General features: G+C 40.9%; 3 protein-coding genes across 4 annotated transcripts in view; all 3 read right to left on the bottom strand.

Moving 5' to 3' along the window:
• LOC131969040 (spectrin beta chain, non-erythrocytic 1-like) overlaps positions 1-2,582 on the bottom strand; it is a 34,659-nt gene extending 32,077 nt beyond the window's left edge. Inside the window, exon 1 of one of the 2 annotated variants that reach the window (XM_059330162.1) lies at positions 2,451-2,582. The gene's annotated coding sequence lies outside the window, so the exon portion shown is untranslated. The remainder of the gene's footprint in view (positions 1-2,450) is intronic. The other variant, XM_059330170.1, reaches the window with a different exon arrangement.
• A 2,238-nt stretch (positions 2,583-4,820) lies between these two features.
• On the bottom strand, positions 4,821-9,469 carry LOC131969177 (uncharacterized). The gene is made up of 2 exons (XM_059330357.1): positions 6,314-9,469; positions 4,821-6,165 (listed from the first exon to the last, which is right to left on the bottom strand). Exons 1-2 carry the CDS (start codon positions 7,232-7,234, stop codon positions 6,145-6,147), a joined length of 942 nt encoding a protein of 313 aa, XP_059186340.1. The 5' UTR covers positions 7,235-9,469; the 3' UTR covers positions 4,821-6,144.
• A 146-nt stretch (positions 9,470-9,615) lies between these two features.
• On the bottom strand, positions 9,616-16,153 carry polr3f (polymerase (RNA) III (DNA directed) polypeptide F). Its single transcript, XM_059330347.1, has 9 exons — positions 15,933-16,153; positions 14,376-14,493; positions 14,229-14,296; positions 13,020-13,087; positions 10,520-10,632; positions 10,305-10,448; positions 10,115-10,222; positions 9,852-10,043; positions 9,616-9,774 (listed from the first exon to the last, which is right to left on the bottom strand). Exons 1-9 carry the CDS (start codon positions 15,992-15,994, stop codon positions 9,697-9,699), a joined length of 951 nt encoding a protein of 316 aa, XP_059186330.1. The 5' UTR covers positions 15,995-16,153; the 3' UTR covers positions 9,616-9,696.
• Between the last annotated feature and the right edge of the window lie 933 nt (positions 16,154-17,086).

The raw sequence follows: 17,086 nt of genomic DNA on the forward strand, positions 1-17,086 counted from the left end.
AAAAATATTGTGTCCATTTTCAGATATTGAACAATAAGTCGATATAGTGATTATTGTGACAGGCCTAATTGTGATCAGACTATACATCATAAATTCTCAGAAAGTCTGTGTAATATTTTTTGAGAATATAATTTAAATTTAACATTCATAATTGAATCACGCTGGATGTCAACATAATGTAGAGCTGAAAATGTTTAGGTGTAGCTGTAAGTACACTTAGGTACAGATCTGTTTGATGTATTTTGAAGACGTCCCGCTCAGTGAAACTTTCTGTCGCTGTCACAAAGAGTTAACATGTTTGTTCTCTTCAGTCGTTTTCGGGACGACTGAACTAAATAAATCACTTGTTGCTTGTGCAGGTGTGGAGCGCATCTTGATTCTAAATATCATTTGTTGTTGATTTTATTTTGTTTTAATAATCCAAATCTATAAAGTAACTAAAGGTCTCTAAGACATTATTAAAAATTCAATATTTCCCTATGAAATTAGTCCCTTATAAATTGTGATAATTATCAGCAGATATGACCATTTTTATCATGACAACATCTTTATTATTATTATTCTCATGATTGCTGGCTGAGAGGAGACTCCGGTCTGAGAGCTCCATCGATCAGCTGATCGGCTCACTAATGGACAACAGAGTCACTTATTAATATTAATGAGCTTCAGTCTGGGTGAAGTGAGGACGCATCGCTCATTATTATTACATTATTATTATTGTTTCATCTCCAACAGAACCATCGCTGCCACTATCATATTCTTGACTATCTACATACTTCATTTCTCTATTTTTATTGATATTTTTCTATTAAAGAAACATAACTTAACCTTCATTCCAGGAGATATGATATTGTTTCATCCTTTAAACAGACTCTTAATTAACAGCAGTAGGAACATTAATAACGACTGATTATATATTTCATAAAAACCCAACAGAACAACAAAAGAACGGAACAACAGGAGCTGTTAACTGAAGCAATCTAATCATAAACAGATCGATCATTCCCAGCAGAGCTCCACTTCCTGTCAACATTAACTCTAATGGGTTCTCCCAGCGTCCTTTTAGAGAACCATCAGAGAACGTCTAGAGAAGGTTATAAATGTGTTAAATGGTGGTGCAGAGAACCTTCAGTCACTGAAGCTGCTTCTGGAACCGTTTCTACAAGATCAGGAGAACATTTACGTGTTCTCGTCTCACAGTGTCGTTCGTGAATGTTAGATCAGGAACACGGTTTCGGAGAACCATGAGACGTTCTCTCAGATACCATCTGAAGGGAACATTAAAGGAACGTTGGCATTCTAGAAAAATACCAAAAGAATGTTCTAACAACTGAACGTGCTCTCTGAAATGTTATGTAAATATTTCAACAACGTTCTGATGTAGGAATCCCCCCCGTAGAGACCCAATGAGAACATCCTAACCACAGGAACCTCAGAGGAACGTTCTGGAAATATTCTCTTTAAAATAACATTCACAGAACGTTGTTCTTTTAGTGACTTGTGAACGATGTTCTCATGAGGCTTCTAGAACGTTCTTTAACAACATATGGAGCATGACTCATGTTGGGTCTGGGACCTGCAGGTTCTGGTTCGGGTCTGATTTTAAGGCCGGTGACACATTTTCAAACCACTAAATGATCATTTTTAAAGATTCAGTGAGAAACGACGACAGAGCAGAAGACTTGAGACACAAATGGGTTCCTGAGGTCAGCCTGATTAGATTTATATTTATATTTAATATTAGTGGGTGTGGGCACTGCACCCTGTTGTTGATGTCGGGTGGGGGGGGGGGTCTGCCTGGCCCCCTCCCGGTCTGCTGCCGGCCCTGCAGGACAACATCCCGATCCTGTGGAGTCCTGCAGACCTGAACCTAAAGGGAACCTGAGACAACCTGACGGTTTGTGTTTGCACGGATTCTCTGACGTCAGGGGAACCAGGACCCGTATCTACGGCTCCAGAGGCCTGCAGAGTCCCGGTCCTCCTCCCGACCGCCTCCGTCCTCCTGCTCCTGGGATCCTCCGTCGGTGTGTCCAGGCCCTGGGGCCGCAGGACGGGCTCCTCCCGCTCATTGTGCCGCTAAAACACGGCGCTAACGTGCGCAGTTTATTGTCCGGGACACAAACAGGCGCAGCGCCTCCTCCTCCGGGCCACGCCTGTTTCTGCCCGAGCATGGCGCACCGTTATCCCGCTCCATCCTCCGGCCCGGTTCATGGCGGGGCGGGGGACCAGCAGACATGCGGGCCGAGGAGCACCGAGCCCGGTCGCACGGAGCGGAGAAGGGCCTGGAGGGAGCACTGGGCCTCCGGGAGGACGCTCCGCTCCGGACCGCTGATCCGGCGGAGAGACTCCGCAGACACCAAGTTAGTCTCCGCACAGATTCAATCACAGCAGATACACAATAGACCCAGAAAACCAGAGGAACAGAGAACCAGAGGAACAGAGCGGCTTACCTGCTCAGAAGATCCGACAAGAATGCAAAGTTGATCCGAGAGGAGAAGAGTCCAGAAGCGTCGGACAGGAGGACAGAGACAGACAGAGGGGGAGAGAGAGACAGGAGGGAGGCGCTGCTGCTGCTGCTGCTGCTGCAGGGGCTGACGGGAAAGAATCCGCACTGCCCCCCCCCTCCCCCAGACAACTTTATGTACACACAACATGCTGATCACAACAACAATAAACACCAAACACGCGCCTGCACGATGTATAACGATAAAATGAACACATTTAAAATAAAAATTAAATAAAAATAATAATTATATATATATATATATATATATATATATACACTTTTTTTTTGTAAAAATTGTTGGCTTTTGTTTTTATTTATAATTTTCCCTTTTCAGTTCGCCCTTTATTTAAGTTTATTTATGCATTTATTTTTAATCATATTAATCTTCAGCCGGCTGCAGGGGACGCTGTCCCCGTCCACAAATCTTATATTAAATATTCACATTAAAACACGTTTGTGTTCAGTCTGCAACCGGAAGTGACGTCACATAGTGGGCGTGGCCCCACATCAGCAGCTTCAGTGCTCATTAATAATTAATGAGCCTGATGTCCCCGCAGCACTCAGCTGCAGCTTCACTCTGCTCTGCCGCTGAGGATCCTGGGTAGTGTAGTGTTTCCTCCACGGACTGAAGCAGCTGACGGATCGATGAAAAGATGAGAACAGGCTGCTGACGGTCAGCACCGAGACCATTAGACTCTAACCAGCTAAGAGCGCTGCTCTCTGACAGACAGCGAGCTGGTAATGAGCCGCTGGGAGGAGGAGCAGCTCGTTACCAGCTGATTCAGCTGGAAACACATCAGGTACTTTAAGTTAAAGGCCAAAGGTCAGGGCGAAAAACTCTGTTTACGTTATAAAAGATAAGTAAAACGAACGGGCATCCCAGTGACTCGAGACTCTAAAAACCCTGCAGGTGGTTTCTCCAGCAACTCAGTCCTTCATGTCTCCTCTGATCTGTCTTTAGGTTGGAGAGCTGGTTGGCTGAGTCCTTGTCGTAGTTTGAGTCTCTTTCTCTATCCTTCCACTCTGTCTGATAAATCATGAAAATGCCTAAAAAATAATCTAAAAGATCAAATGCCGTTGTTTCCGATAACATCTGCAAATTTTATTTTGACACAGGCCAGCAGCTCATTTTATACACTGAGCTCAAGTTTCACTGGATAACATCATCATCACACATCAAGAACATTTTTTTTATTTTTTATTAACCTTTATTTAACCAGGTTTTGTCCCATTGAGATCCAAGATCTCTTTTTCAAGGGAGACCTGGCCAAGAACGGCAGCAAATAGAACGTTTCAACACATAGTCACAAACATTGGTCAACAATACAAATACATACAAAAACAATTGAATTGAAAAAAAATGGTTAAAAGAGTTTGCACTCAAATAAAACATCTACACTCCTGAAGTCTGGATGTGATGGAATTTAACATGGATTTGAAAACATTTAGTGATATCAGGCTTTGGAGTTTGAGCTCTTGTTGCAATAAGTTCCAAGTATTCGGAGCTGAAAATCTAAAAGCTTTCTTCCCTAACTCTGTTCTGACATTAGGAACCTTAAGATGATAAAAGTCCTGGGAGCGGAGACTGTAGGCCCTATTGTTCACGGTTAAAAGGGAAGATAAATAAGATGGAGTCATCTGAAGAATAGCCCTATAAATTAACTGGTACCAATGGCTGAGCCGGCGCACATATAGAGATGGCCAATTCACTTTACTGTATAAGACACAGTGATGAGTTTGAGCTCCACAGTTTGTAATAAACCTCAAAGCACCGTGATACACACTATCGAGCATGTGGAGGCATTGTGCAGAGGCATTCATATATAACACATCACCGTAATCAATAATTGGAAGAAAGGTTGACTCCACTAGCCTCTGTTTCACCCTAAAAGAAAAGCAAGACTTATTCCTAAAATAAAATCCAAGTAAAACCTTCAGCTTCTTTATAGTATATTGAATATGTGCCTTAAAAGACAAGTGGTCATCAATCAGGAACCCCAGGTATTTGAAAGTAGTTACAAGTTCAATTTGTTGACCATTGCTGGTGACAATGACAGACTGACTTGGTCTTGCTGATTTAGAATTAGTGAAGAACATAAGTTTTGTTTTATCAGCATTTAGAACAAGTTGCAGTTGGCAGAGTTGTTCTTGCACTTTATTAAATGCATTCTGCAGATATGAAAACACTTCTGCAGGTGTGGGTGCAAAGCAGTATATGACTGTGTCATCAGCATAAAAATGAAAGGCTGCATTTGGGATATTCATTCCAATATTATTTATATACAGAGTAAATAACAAAGGGCCTAGCACTGAACCTTGGGGCACCCCCTTGTGGACAAACTCAACCTCAGAAGAGACACCTTCTAATTGGACAGCCTGGCTTCTGTCTTTAAGATAGTTTGCAAACCATCCAACTGCATGCACAGATAACCCAACTGCTGCAAGACGTTCAATCAAAATGTCATGGTCCACGGTGTCAAAGGCCTTAGAAAAGTCTATAAAAAGAGAAAGACAACACTGTTTATTATCTAAGGCTTCAGTTATGTCATTTATAACCTTCAAGGCTGCAGTGGTAGTACTATGTTTTTTACGAAATCCTGACTGAGAAATCGATAGGATAAAATTAGTGGCCAGGTATTCTTTTACTTGTTCACTAACAAGGAATTCAAGTACCTTAGCCAGAACAGGCAGTTTAGAAATAGGCCTATAATTGTTTAAAATAGTTGGATCTCCTCCTTTCAAAAGGGGGATAACAAATGCAGATTTCCAGACTTTTGGAATTACATTGGTCGATAAACTAAGATTAAAAATATAACACAATGGAACAGCTACAATATCAGATGCCAGTTTTAAAAACAGAGGCTCCAATTTATCTGGTCCCGGTGATTTTTTAGGATCAAGGTCTTTAAGAGCTTTAGCAACCTCTGCTGTAGAGAAAGGTGTGAAATTAAAAGCCTGAATGTTACCAGGGGTCCTATCAACCGGCGGAGGGTCATTGGAGGCCTGTTCACTAGGTGTGGGTTGTTTAGAGGGGTTTTTAGAGTTAAACAAGAACCCGGAGGAAATAAAATGCTTGTTAAAACAACTTAATATGTCTGTTCTGTCAGTTACTCTGCTTCCATCAATCAGCATACTGGAAGGGAGATTAACTAAATTAGAGGTAGACGATAAAGACTTAATTGCTTTCCAAAATTTCTTTGGATTTTTCAGACTTTCAGTAGTCATGGACAAGTAAAACTCAGCCTTTGTATGTCGGAGAAGAGAGGTGAATTTATTTCTCAATTGTCTAAAATAAAGCCAGTCAGTTTCCAAGCCTGATTTGCGTGCTCTGGCCCATGCATAGTTTCGCTCATGCAGAACTTCTGCTAGTTCGGTTGTAAACCATGGATTATCACGACCTTTAATTCTGAATTTGCGCAGGGGGGCATGTTTGTTAATGATATGACTGAAACTTTCATGAAAGTAACTCCAAGCTAATTCAACATCATCAAAAAGAGCAATCCTTTCCCAGTCAAAATGATAAAGGTCATGCAAGAAAGCCTGTTCAACAAACATTTTCATATTGCGCTTCTCTACAAAGCGTGGCTTACTTTTAGGAAGCCTTGTGTCTCTCACGACCGCTATCACACAGTGATCACTCAAATCATTTGGAAAGACACCTGTTGTCACATATTTGGTAGGCATATTGGTTAAAGCTAAGTCAATGAGTGTTGCTTTTGAGGAACATTTGGGGTTGGGTCTGGTAGGGGAATTAATTAATTGTGTGAGGTTAAGAGAATCACATTGTGCTTTCAGGTCGTCAGACACAGGCATGAGCCAGTCCCAGTTTAAATCTCCCACCAAAAGTAATTCCCTGTATTTCAGCTGTGATAAGAATTTAACAAGGGAAGACAATGCATTTTTAGGAGCAGATGGTGGTCTATAGCATCCTACCAGCATGATACGGTGATTCTTTGTTAATTCTATTTCAAGAGCAAGCAACTCAAGTTCTTTAGATACTGACTCTTTAAGCACTAAATTAACATCAAAATTGCTCCTGATATACATCGCAACACCGCCCCCTTTTCTTGGACGATCAGCACGATAAACATTGTAGCCATTGACAGAAATATCCTTATCGAGCACAGATTTGGTGAGCCAGGTTTCAGATAAGACAATGACATCAGCATTTGTTGAGTTTATCCAGACCTTTAATAAGTCCATCTTATTTAGTAGACTCCTTGCATTTATATGGATTAATCCAAGACCAGTTCTAGATTTAAAGTCTGCAGGGGTGTAACAATGTGCCGGTGTATCAGGGCCCAGGTTAGTCTCAACATTCCCTGAGAGCAGTAGCAATAGTATAACTAAACGTTTAAGTTTGATGCTACGACCTTTTACATCCGACACTTGGCCGGAGGGGTAAATGTTAGCAGCAGAGGAGGTTGTAGAATTACAAAAATGCTCACTCAAGACAAGGAGACAGCAAAACTGCAGGGACATGTCAGATTTAAGCAGCCACTTGGATATGCTCAAAGACACGGCTATCCTATGCTCATGTGAAGATGTAAGAGTAACTCTGCAACAGTCATTGTGGGGCAAAGTCACATTTTCATAGCTGTGGTCTACCCAGTCGAATATGTCCTCCTGAGATGATGTTTTAGGAGGAGGAGGACTGCCACACATGTGGGGCCACCACCCAGCTGGTCCAACCAAGGAAATAAAGCCTAATACAATGATTAGCGACATTGTAAAAGAAGACAGATAACCTGAAAACTTCACTGGAGGCTTGGGTTGGATGGAAGCAAAGCAGGGTGGATGGAACAGGCCTCAGTCAGCAGAGCAGGGTGGATGGAGCAGGCCTCAAGCAGCAGAGCAGGATGGATGGAACAGGCCTCAATCAGTAGAGCAGGGTGGATGGAGCAGGCCTCAAGCAGCAGAGCAGGGTGGGTGGAGCAGGCCTCAAGCAGCAGAGCAGGGTGGATGGAGATGGAGAGGGCCTCAGGCAGCAGAGCAGGGTGGATGAACAGACCTTAGGCTGCAGACCAGGGAGGAGGGAGAGGGCCTCAAGCAGCAGAACTGCTGTATGCTGGTGTAATTTAGGATCAATCTCAAGCCCCACCACAGTAGCTCCAGGCAGAAACTCAATCACACCTCACAGTTCCAAGAAGCTCAGAACAGGCTGCGGCTAGCTAACCAGTCCACAAGCAGAAGGAGCCGGCCAGAGCATACAAGGCAGCGCAACCTTCCAAAGCAGACAAAACATGAACAATCCACAGACCTTCAAGAGTTGGCCCTTCGGTGAAAATCCAATTAAAATTAAAACATTAAAACATTAACACAGACAGACACCTAACAGAGACAAAAGACATGCTGCCATCTTGGAAAGGGGAGGATCAACAGTCTGGTGGATTCATTGGGCTCATTGAATCCACAAGTCTCAGCTCTCCAGTCAGACCCGATAAGCAGCTCACAGACTGTTTAGGGACCCAGGATGCACAAAGATTCACGCACATGAGGACACAATAACGCATTTACTGCAGGAGAATCACTGACTGTTATCAACATAAAGTGGGCATGTGAGTAAAGAGGAGACTCGTGGGTCTTCTAGTTTCATCTTCTGTTGTATCTTAAAGACTCAGAAACAGCAGCAGTGGTCTAACAACATTACATCTTTAATAACAAACTGAAGTTGGTCTTTATGCAGATGAGAAAGTTTTGTTGTTGTCTTGACCGGGGCACCAGATCAGCAATCAAAGGGTCTCAGATGGTAGGAGACATGGACAACGAGAGACCGATTGTTGAAGTGGAACAGCATACAATCATGTATGACTTAACACATTCTTTTTATAAGGATAGATGGTCAGATCAACAGATCTTCCACGTTGGAGAAGCAAAGTAAGCTGTTGTTGTTTACTTTATACACAGTTTATCACGGGATCTGGCGGTCTCCGGTACATTCAGGATTATAGCCTTATCTCGTTATCTCGTATGTATGCGGCTAGCTCGATACGTTGCCGTTACGAGCCTGGTGGGAACTGACGCCAGGCAGAGGACAGAGCAAAACCGCGGGGGAACCATTCCGCGGCCATTCCACGCCCGGTGGAAATCCCCAGTAAGGTTGACGTGTGGTAGAGCGCACGCACGGACCGTATATAGCCGTGTTTCGACTACCACCGGGAAAGTCTCAGGCCTCACCCTTTCAAAAGTCCACTCACTCTGCGTGTCTCCACTACAAGTTAGCCCCCAGAGGGATTTAGAGACTCCGGATGTGACGTGTGGTTTTCACCATCGCTAACTGTGCACAGCAAGTTATCATAAACAAAGCAGCATGGCTAATTATGCACAGCTTCCTCACTGATCATAAACATAGTGATCGTGAATTAACCGTCATCTCTAACTGTGCACAGAGTGTCCGATGCTTGTTGTAAACAAACAGAGATCGCTAAGTGAACACCTCCTGCAGCAGCAGCACATACACACTGTACTGCTACAGAGCTAACTGTAGCTAACTGCCACGGCTCTTCTTAACAAGCCGGCCTCCGTCTCCTTAGCGGCTCGTTAAGAATAGTAAGGAGTCGCTGGACTTGTCTTCAGTCGCTTTCTTGAAAAATAGTAATGACGTGGGTCTAAAGCACGCTCGCTGATGCGTCTTCTGCGTCTTCTGCGTCTTCTTCCTCTTCTTCTTCTTCTTCTTCTTCTCCGGCAGGCTGTAGGCTATCCATCGTAATGCTGCCCTCTACTGGTCATATCCAGATCTAACTAACTAAGGGTTTTTGATGTGATTAAAAAAACAAAAAACAAAAAACAAAAACCCCAAGCCGGATTTCCGGAGGATTGCCGGGGGTCTTCAAGCCCTGCACAGACTGAGAACTTCCTGTGATCAGCTGTTTCCTCGTTTACTTCTTCGTGTTGAAAATAAAGGTTTTCCTCCATGGTTCCTCCAGTTTAAATAAAAGTTAATAAAAATGTCGGTGAGGCTTCATCTGCCCTTGTCTGTCATCACATCAGAAAAACAAGTTTTAATCACCACAGACCTTAAGCATCTCGTCAACACCTGGAGACAGTTTGAGAGTTTTAGTCTGTGGCGTATCTGACGGGTCAAAGGTCAAACACCCAGACAGCATGTCTTCATTTTGTAATTTTATTGAACTTAAATAGAAAAGAAAAGATCGCTGGAATAACAAACTGCAGAGAGAAGAGACGAGCCGTCAGAAGTCCAGCCACTCCGTCATGTACACGCAGTTGGACGGCGAGATTTCTCCGCCTTCGTGACAGTCGTCAAACACCTGAGGACAGAAGACAGGAAGTCAGGGCGCGGTTGCGGACACGAGAGACGCTGCGCTTTAAACTGATCGCAAGTTACCGGGCAGAGGCCGCAGGGTGTCCTGACAAGGCCGGTTGGCTGGATGACGGCGTTGACGCCGCGGTACAGCTTCATCTGTCCGTCCACGCTGCCCACCGTCCCCTCCTTGGCGGCGATGACTGTCATCTCCACCTTCCCGTCGTAGATGAGTGTGTTGAGGATGGTCTCGATGTCGTCCATGGACAGGTCCACCTGCGGGCAAACAGTTGGTCAGTGATGTCGTGTGTGATGTCATGAAGGGGGCAGGGCCACAAGGGCGTCACCTTGCTGATTCCCAGCTCGCAGATGTATTTCCAGACTTCGTGCGAGGTGGCGAAGGAGCTGTTCCTCTGCACCATCGGGCTCTGCTTGCTGTCCCTCGCCGCCTCCGCCTGGACAAGCAAACAAAGGTCACATGACTCACGTCATATACAACACGTTCATGTTTCCTGTGGTAATAAACTTCTCTTGTACCTTGCTCTGCAGGAACTTGAAGCACTGCTGGTTGAGAACTTCGACAAACTCGGACTCAAAGTCCTGGTCGCTGTACCAGGCGCCACCGGTCACCGAACGGTCGGGCTGCAGGTTGTACAGCATGTACACCTTCTTCTTTGACGCCTGCCAACAGAATGGATGTGAACAAATGTCGTCTCCAAAGAGTCGGACGAGTTCAACGGCTTTTAACTCACCGCCACCGATTTCACTGCTTTGATCAGTTTCTTGCTCTCCAGGTTCTTCAGGATCTTGTTGATCTCCGTCAGAGGAAGGTTGCTCTTAAAGCGGATATCTCTGCTCCAGATCCCTGCAGCCCAAAACTATCCTTTATATCCAGAAAACTAGACGTATTACCATAAAACTACACTTTATAACAACAAACTACACTTTATAACCAACACTACACTTTATACCCACAAAACTACGCTTTATAACAAAACTACACGTTATAACCACGAAACTAAACTTTTTAACAACAAAACTACACGTTAAAATAAATCTTGATACAAATAAATTAGGCAATAATTATAAGAATACATATAAATATTTATATTGTATATCATAATAGCCCTTGAAAATAAATAAATATTGGATTATATAATTTAAATGAATAAATGTAGTCCTATTCATTAATTTGTTGAACAACATTATATTTATAATTGCATTGGTTTTATTTTCATTGCCTCATTTATTGATTGATTGATTTATTTCCTGAGCTTATTTGTTTTATTATTAATTTATTTAATATGAGCGTAAACTGCATTCCAGGGATTTATTTCAAAGTAAAAGCACTGTAACTTGTTAAGTTACATTTATTATTATTAATAACTTTATAATGTCCTGTTATGAGTCTGTATTTAATACGGTGGCCCTGAAGTGCAAACCACACCAGCAATTCACCACAACGGAAAGGGTAGGTACATTTTGGACACTGATCCTCCTCCTGATTGGTTGCTGCCGTCATTCGCTTCCCAATGGTCAAACCAGCCGCCTCTACATATGTATATGTATATGTATATATATATATATATATATATATATATATATATACACAGTACAGGCCAAAAGTTTGGACACACCTTCTCATTCAATGCGTTTCCTTTATTTTCATGACTATTGACATTGTAAATTCATCAAAACTATTAATGAACACCTGTGGAATTATGTACTTAACAAAAAAGTGTGAAATAACTGAAAACATGTCTTATATTCTAGTAAGCAAAGGGTGGCTACTTTGAGGAATCTAAAATACAAAACATATTTTCAGTTATTTCACACTTTTTTTGTTAAGTACATAATTCCATATGTGTTCATTCATAGTTTTGATGCCTTCAGTGAGAATCTACAATGTAAATAGTCATGAAAATAAAGAAAAACGCATTGAATGAGAAGGTGTGTCCAAACTTTTGGCCTGTACTGTGTGTATATATATATATATATGTATATATATATATACACATATATATATGTATATATGTATATATATATACACATATATATATATGTAGTGCGCCCGTATTGTGATATTTATGGTAAATTCATTGAGACTGCTCAGAGCGAGCTAACATGAAAGATAAACACTTAATTGTCATTCTTTCTCATTTGCAGTATAAAACTCTTACCTGCAGAGAGGAGATGAAGTATTAACTTTACATGAACACACCACGTGATATAATGAAATTGCGTCGTGCGGGAAATGTATTTGTTGTGTCGGCGAAATTCATAATAAAATGCCCTTGGATAATTACTGTACAGTAAATATCTAAGGGCATTTTATTCTGATATTCCACATTGACAACTCTGTGAGTTTGTGAGAAGATACCCGAGGTCCTCTAGAACATATTAGACGTGGAATTATTGATTGGAAACAGATTCATTTTTAAAATAATGTAATATTTACTGGGCTACAAGGTGGTGTAGTGGTTAGCACTCTTGCCTCACAGCAAGAGGGTCGACAGTTCAGCGGCTCTTCTGTGTGGAGTTTGCATGTTCTCCCTGTGTCAGCGTGGGTTCTCACCGGGTACTCCAGATCCCTCCCACAGTCTAAAAACATGCACTTAGGTATAACTGGTGACTCTAAATTGCCTGTAGGTGTGAATGAGAGCGTGATTGTCTGTCTCCATGTGTCAGCCCTGTGATAGTCTGGCGACCTGCTCAGGGTGTACGCCGCCTCTCGCCCAATGTCAGCTGAGATTGGCTCCAGCCCCCCGCGGGATAATAAAGTCTGGATAAGCGGTTTAAGATAATGAATGAATAAATATACGAGGGCATTGTATTGTGAATTTTGCAACACAAGAAATACATTTTCCATGTGACGCAATTTCATTATATCATGTGGAGTGTCCATGTAAAGTTAATACTTCATCTCCTCTCTGCAGGTAAGAGTTTTATACTGCAAAGTGAGAAAGAATGACAGTGAAGTATTTTTCCTTCATGTCAGCTCGCTCTGAGCAGTCTCAATGAATTTAACTTTAATATCACAATATGGGCGCATCACAGGGTGGCTGGTTTGACTATGGAGAAGCGAATGACGGCAGCAACCAATCAGGAAGAGGATCAGTGTCCAATATCTACCTACCCTTTCAGTTGTGATGAATTGCTGGCATGTTGTGATGAATTGCTGGTGTGGTTTGCACTTCAGGGCCACCTTAATTTAAACAGGTAACAAGGATAATTTCATGTGTGTTGGCTCACCTTTGTTTCCTGCGTCCTCGATGATCTGATAAACTAGTTTCTCCTGGTTGTCTGAACCTTTCATCTTACTGAAACACAACAACAACAACAACAACAGGGGGCTCATGTATCAATGCTGTGTATGCCGTTTTTCCCGCACACGCCACATGTATGAAAAGTGTCTTTATGTCTTTTATGCTGTATTTAAATCGTGTTTCATCTCTAAACTAAAACTACACCAACTGGCTTTGTGTTTACAGTTTATAGCTCTCTGACAATGGAAGAAAAAGCAGTTTTCACCCTCAATAACATTCTAAATATAAGTAGAAAGATGATTTTTTTTCATCTATTAATATATTTTATACTTCACCTGCATAATGCTGCTTACTTGTGCAATAATATTATGTTGACATCTGTATATTTTTAAGTTTGTCCATTTTCTAAGATTGTGTATTTTCTTAAGTCTATATATTAAGCTATTTCCAGTATTTTTATTTTTATATACATGTATACTGAATTTCCCTCTGGGGATCAATAAAGTATTTCTGATTCTGAATAATATGGAGCGCAATATAGTGAAACAAATCTCTCCCAGCTAACATTAAGCCTTAATCACTGTCAAAGTCCTGATCGCCGACTGTTTCCCCTTTGGTTTAACATGTTAACGCTGCAGGTGCACATCGATCCATCACATACAGATCCCTCTCCCTGGAGAAAAACCGTGTGTCCTTACTTATCCTTTCAGAATAAGTCAAGTGTGGTGCATAAATGATCCGTATGTGAAATTTAATTGGGATAACTAGATATAGGCAAAGTGTGGCTTGTAAACTGATGTGTAAGAATTATCTTGGCAGCATTACGCACTGGCTGCTCTGTTGGCTCTAGAGCAGCTTGACAACGGTGGAGTTTAGAAGGAGCGTGTGTTGAGGGACCCTTCTGCCATGGTGCAGGTCTCTGATCCGGCTGCATTAACAGCCACAGTGACACCTTGTTGCTGATCCCAGACCTGAGACACCAAAAAGCTTATTTTCCTGCCTCCACCCTGGAGATCACCAAGTCCACCTCGCTGCAGTGGCAGTACGTTGATTTGTTTGCATACATACTTTTCTAGTTTTGGGAGTACGCCATCTTTTAGTATGAAAGCTACGCACTCTTTGATACATGAGGCCCTAGAGCAGGTGAGAGGGTCAGTGTGCAGGTGTTGGATCAGAGTGTGTTCAGGTGTGTTACCTGGCGCTCTGAGCGTCCTTCATCCTGTATAGCAGCCCTGAACTGTTCCTCAGCAGGTCCAGCTGACCCTGCAACACATCACAACCAATCAGCTGCAGTCATCAGGAGCAGAAGGCCAAGCGTCCAATCAGAGCGAGCGTTACTGACCAGCGACAGCAGCTTGTTGATTGCCAGAGCTCTCTGCTGAGGTTCCAGGTGAGGCATGTCGTTCTGGATCACCTGGTCTGTGATCCCGTGAGGAAACTGCTGACACAGCAGTTTGATCCTGACACACACACACACACACATTTTTATTATTATTTTTTTTTTTCCTTCCAATATTTAAAAAAAAAACTTTTTTACACAATATAAAAGCAGAAAATGTTGCTCGGCATGATTTAGAAATGGTGTAAGACATTTTTATTATTTTTTAAACAGCAACTGAACAGGAATGATGTTTATTAAGCTTCTAATTTGGTTATTACTTATTCTTAATTTTCTCACTTATTATTTATAGAACTGGCTGACAGTGTAATGCATTGTTTGTATAATGCATAATAATGTTAAATAAGTAGAAAAATCTCTGCACAATCCACGAAGAAAACACAACGACTATCAGTTAATTTCTTGTTTAAAGCCGAGACAAAAAGCCCTCTGGTCGTTAGGACACAGTTTGTCTTTGAGGAAGACGACAGAACAAACAGAAGGTGAATGTTACATTGAGGTTATTAAGCTAAGAAACAAAACAAAGTAATTGAGGTAAAACATTAAATTAATGTTGACATTGATAAGTGTCATTATTATTATTACTGTCCTGGAGGATAGAAAGTTCTGTATCAAACTAATTTTCACAAATATAAACAAAACTCATAACACATATAAGTCTGTGACTCTTATTTTGTGTTGCTGTTTCATCTACTAACTGACACCTTTTATTATAAGTATTATTATTATTATTATTATTAATAATAATAATAATAATAATAATAATAATAATAATAATCATAATATTTTGGCAGATACTTGTCAAAGCTGCTGATTAATTGATTGCTTGACAGAATTAATCAGTTATTAGTGTCATTTATTAAATGTATGAAAGACAGAAGCTGGAAAAGAAACCAACAACAAATAAATAAAAATGTAAATTATTTGATTAATGCAACAATACGTTACTTAATATAGCAAATATGATTTCTAAAATATTAAACATAAATGTGGGCAAAAAAACAACATATTGATATTTATATTTGAAATGGACTGCATTTATATATTTCACCTTTAGATTAATTGCTGGTTGGAACTTACAGTGTGTTTACTGTGCATTGTTAATATTATTATGATTATTATAATCATTAAAAGGTCCAGTGCAGGTTGTTGGTTGTCTTCAGCATCTTTCTAGCAGCCGAGGACCATTTAATACTCAATGATCAGTTAACTCCTGTTTGCTGGGATAAATAAATATAAAAGTAGACTCGTGTTTTTCTCTAAACCTGTAAGAAGACAACTTAAATCCTCCAGCAGAGTTTTCACCTCACAGCTGGTGGTGTTGACTTTATGCCGAAATTACAATCACTTCCCTCCGGTCATAAATCCTATTTCTCGGAGGCAGACAGTCTGTGTGTTTCTGCTGGGAACCAACTGAACGTTAAATCTATCAGAAACCTGCCGGAGTTCAGCGCTCCGTCCTCCGCTAACAGCGCCAGCAGCTCCGCAGGAAGCTCTCACCTGTTCTCCACCTCCGCAGGGTCCGCCAGGTTCCCCTCCTTCTTCACCTTCATCTCTGACATTTTAATTCTGTTTTTATTCTGAGTTTTGTCTGTTAGCAGCCCGTTAGCCTGCGAACTAATGTTGATTGTCACACAGGCATGCTAGTGCGGGTCCTCAGAAGTTCGCGGGAGCGTCCCGACAGCTGCCTGTTCAAAACTTGAATAAAAACTAAATAAATCCGAAATATTTTATTTATCCGCCGGAGTTGTTACAGTTGCTGCTGTATAAGAATAGTAAAAGAAGTTCTTCTGTAAACAGATACAGGTAAAAAGTAAAAAGCACTAAATTTACAACAATATAATTACAAATGCCTTAAAGTCTTAAGTAAATAAAGATATGTACAAATAGAATTATATAAATATAGAATAATATGGAGTAAAATAAAATAGAGGTATGTACAATAGAATAAAATAGAAATATAGGTACAAATATGTGTAGCAACAACAACAATAAGAAAAAATAAATAAAATCGACCGTCCTCAGTGTTTATCAGCAGTTTTGATGCACAACAAGCATCACAACAAAGCAAAATAAATACTTTTATGTAATATTATAAAGTTGTTGTAAAGTTGTTGTAATGTTTATTTACATTAAAATACAGTGAAATGAGACATGTAAACTCAAAATTATTAATTTTTATTTGTAATATTTATAATTTATTTAACATAACATCGATACTTGGCAGCTGTGTGGACACAATAAAAGACAATAAACCGCAAAATAACATAATTGTTTTATTGACTTGATTAGCCCCGCCCCCCGCGCTGTGACGAGCTCGTTGCTGTGGCGACGCTTCCGTAAACATCCGGAGCCGCAGATTGATTCAGCCGCAGTATGTTCACATTATTCTCTCTGTTATTATTTATATTGTTTATTTTTATAACGAGATGAGATCATGTTTCTGTCTCAGCGCGACGGAACGACGATACGTTTCATAATAAATAAAATAATTCTAATAATTCTAAGAATTAAGATCGCAGCTCTATAAACTGTTTCTGACACTAAAATATCAAATTATTCATTTCAGCCAAATGTAAAGTTACTCGGTGGAAAGTAACTAAGTACATTTACTCAAGTACATGTTTTATACTTTTCTTCTGATGTAACTTTTT

This window comes from Centropristis striata, chromosome 1 (genome assembly GCF_030273125.1).
Source record: "Centropristis striata isolate RG_2023a ecotype Rhode Island chromosome 1, C.striata_1.0, whole genome shotgun sequence".
In the NCBI taxonomy this organism is placed as follows: Eukaryota; Metazoa; Chordata; class Actinopteri; order Perciformes; family Serranidae; genus Centropristis; species Centropristis striata.

Excerpts from the sequence above, each read along its gene's own strand:
- LOC131969177 (XM_059330357.1), bottom strand. The coding sequence starts at position 7,234 with ATGTCGCTAATCATTGTATTAGGCTTTATTTCCTTGGTTGGACCAGCT. Across the intron at positions 6,166-6,313 it reads ACTGGGACTGGCTCATGCCT|GTGTCTTTCCAAATGATTTG; the intron begins GTGTCTGACGAC and ends ATGTGACAACAG.
- polr3f (XM_059330347.1), bottom strand. The coding sequence starts at position 15,994 with ATGTCAGAGATGAAGGTGAAGAAGGAGGGGAACCTGGCGGACCCTGCG. Across the intron at positions 10,633-13,019 it reads CGAGGACGCAGGAAACAAAG|GGATCTGGAGCAGAGATATC; the intron begins GTGAGCCAACAC and ends TTTGGGCTGCAG. Across the intron at positions 10,449-10,519 it reads AAGCAGTGAAATCGGTGGCG|GCGTCAAAGAAGAAGGTGTA; the intron begins GTGAGTTAAAAG and ends TTCTGTTGGCAG.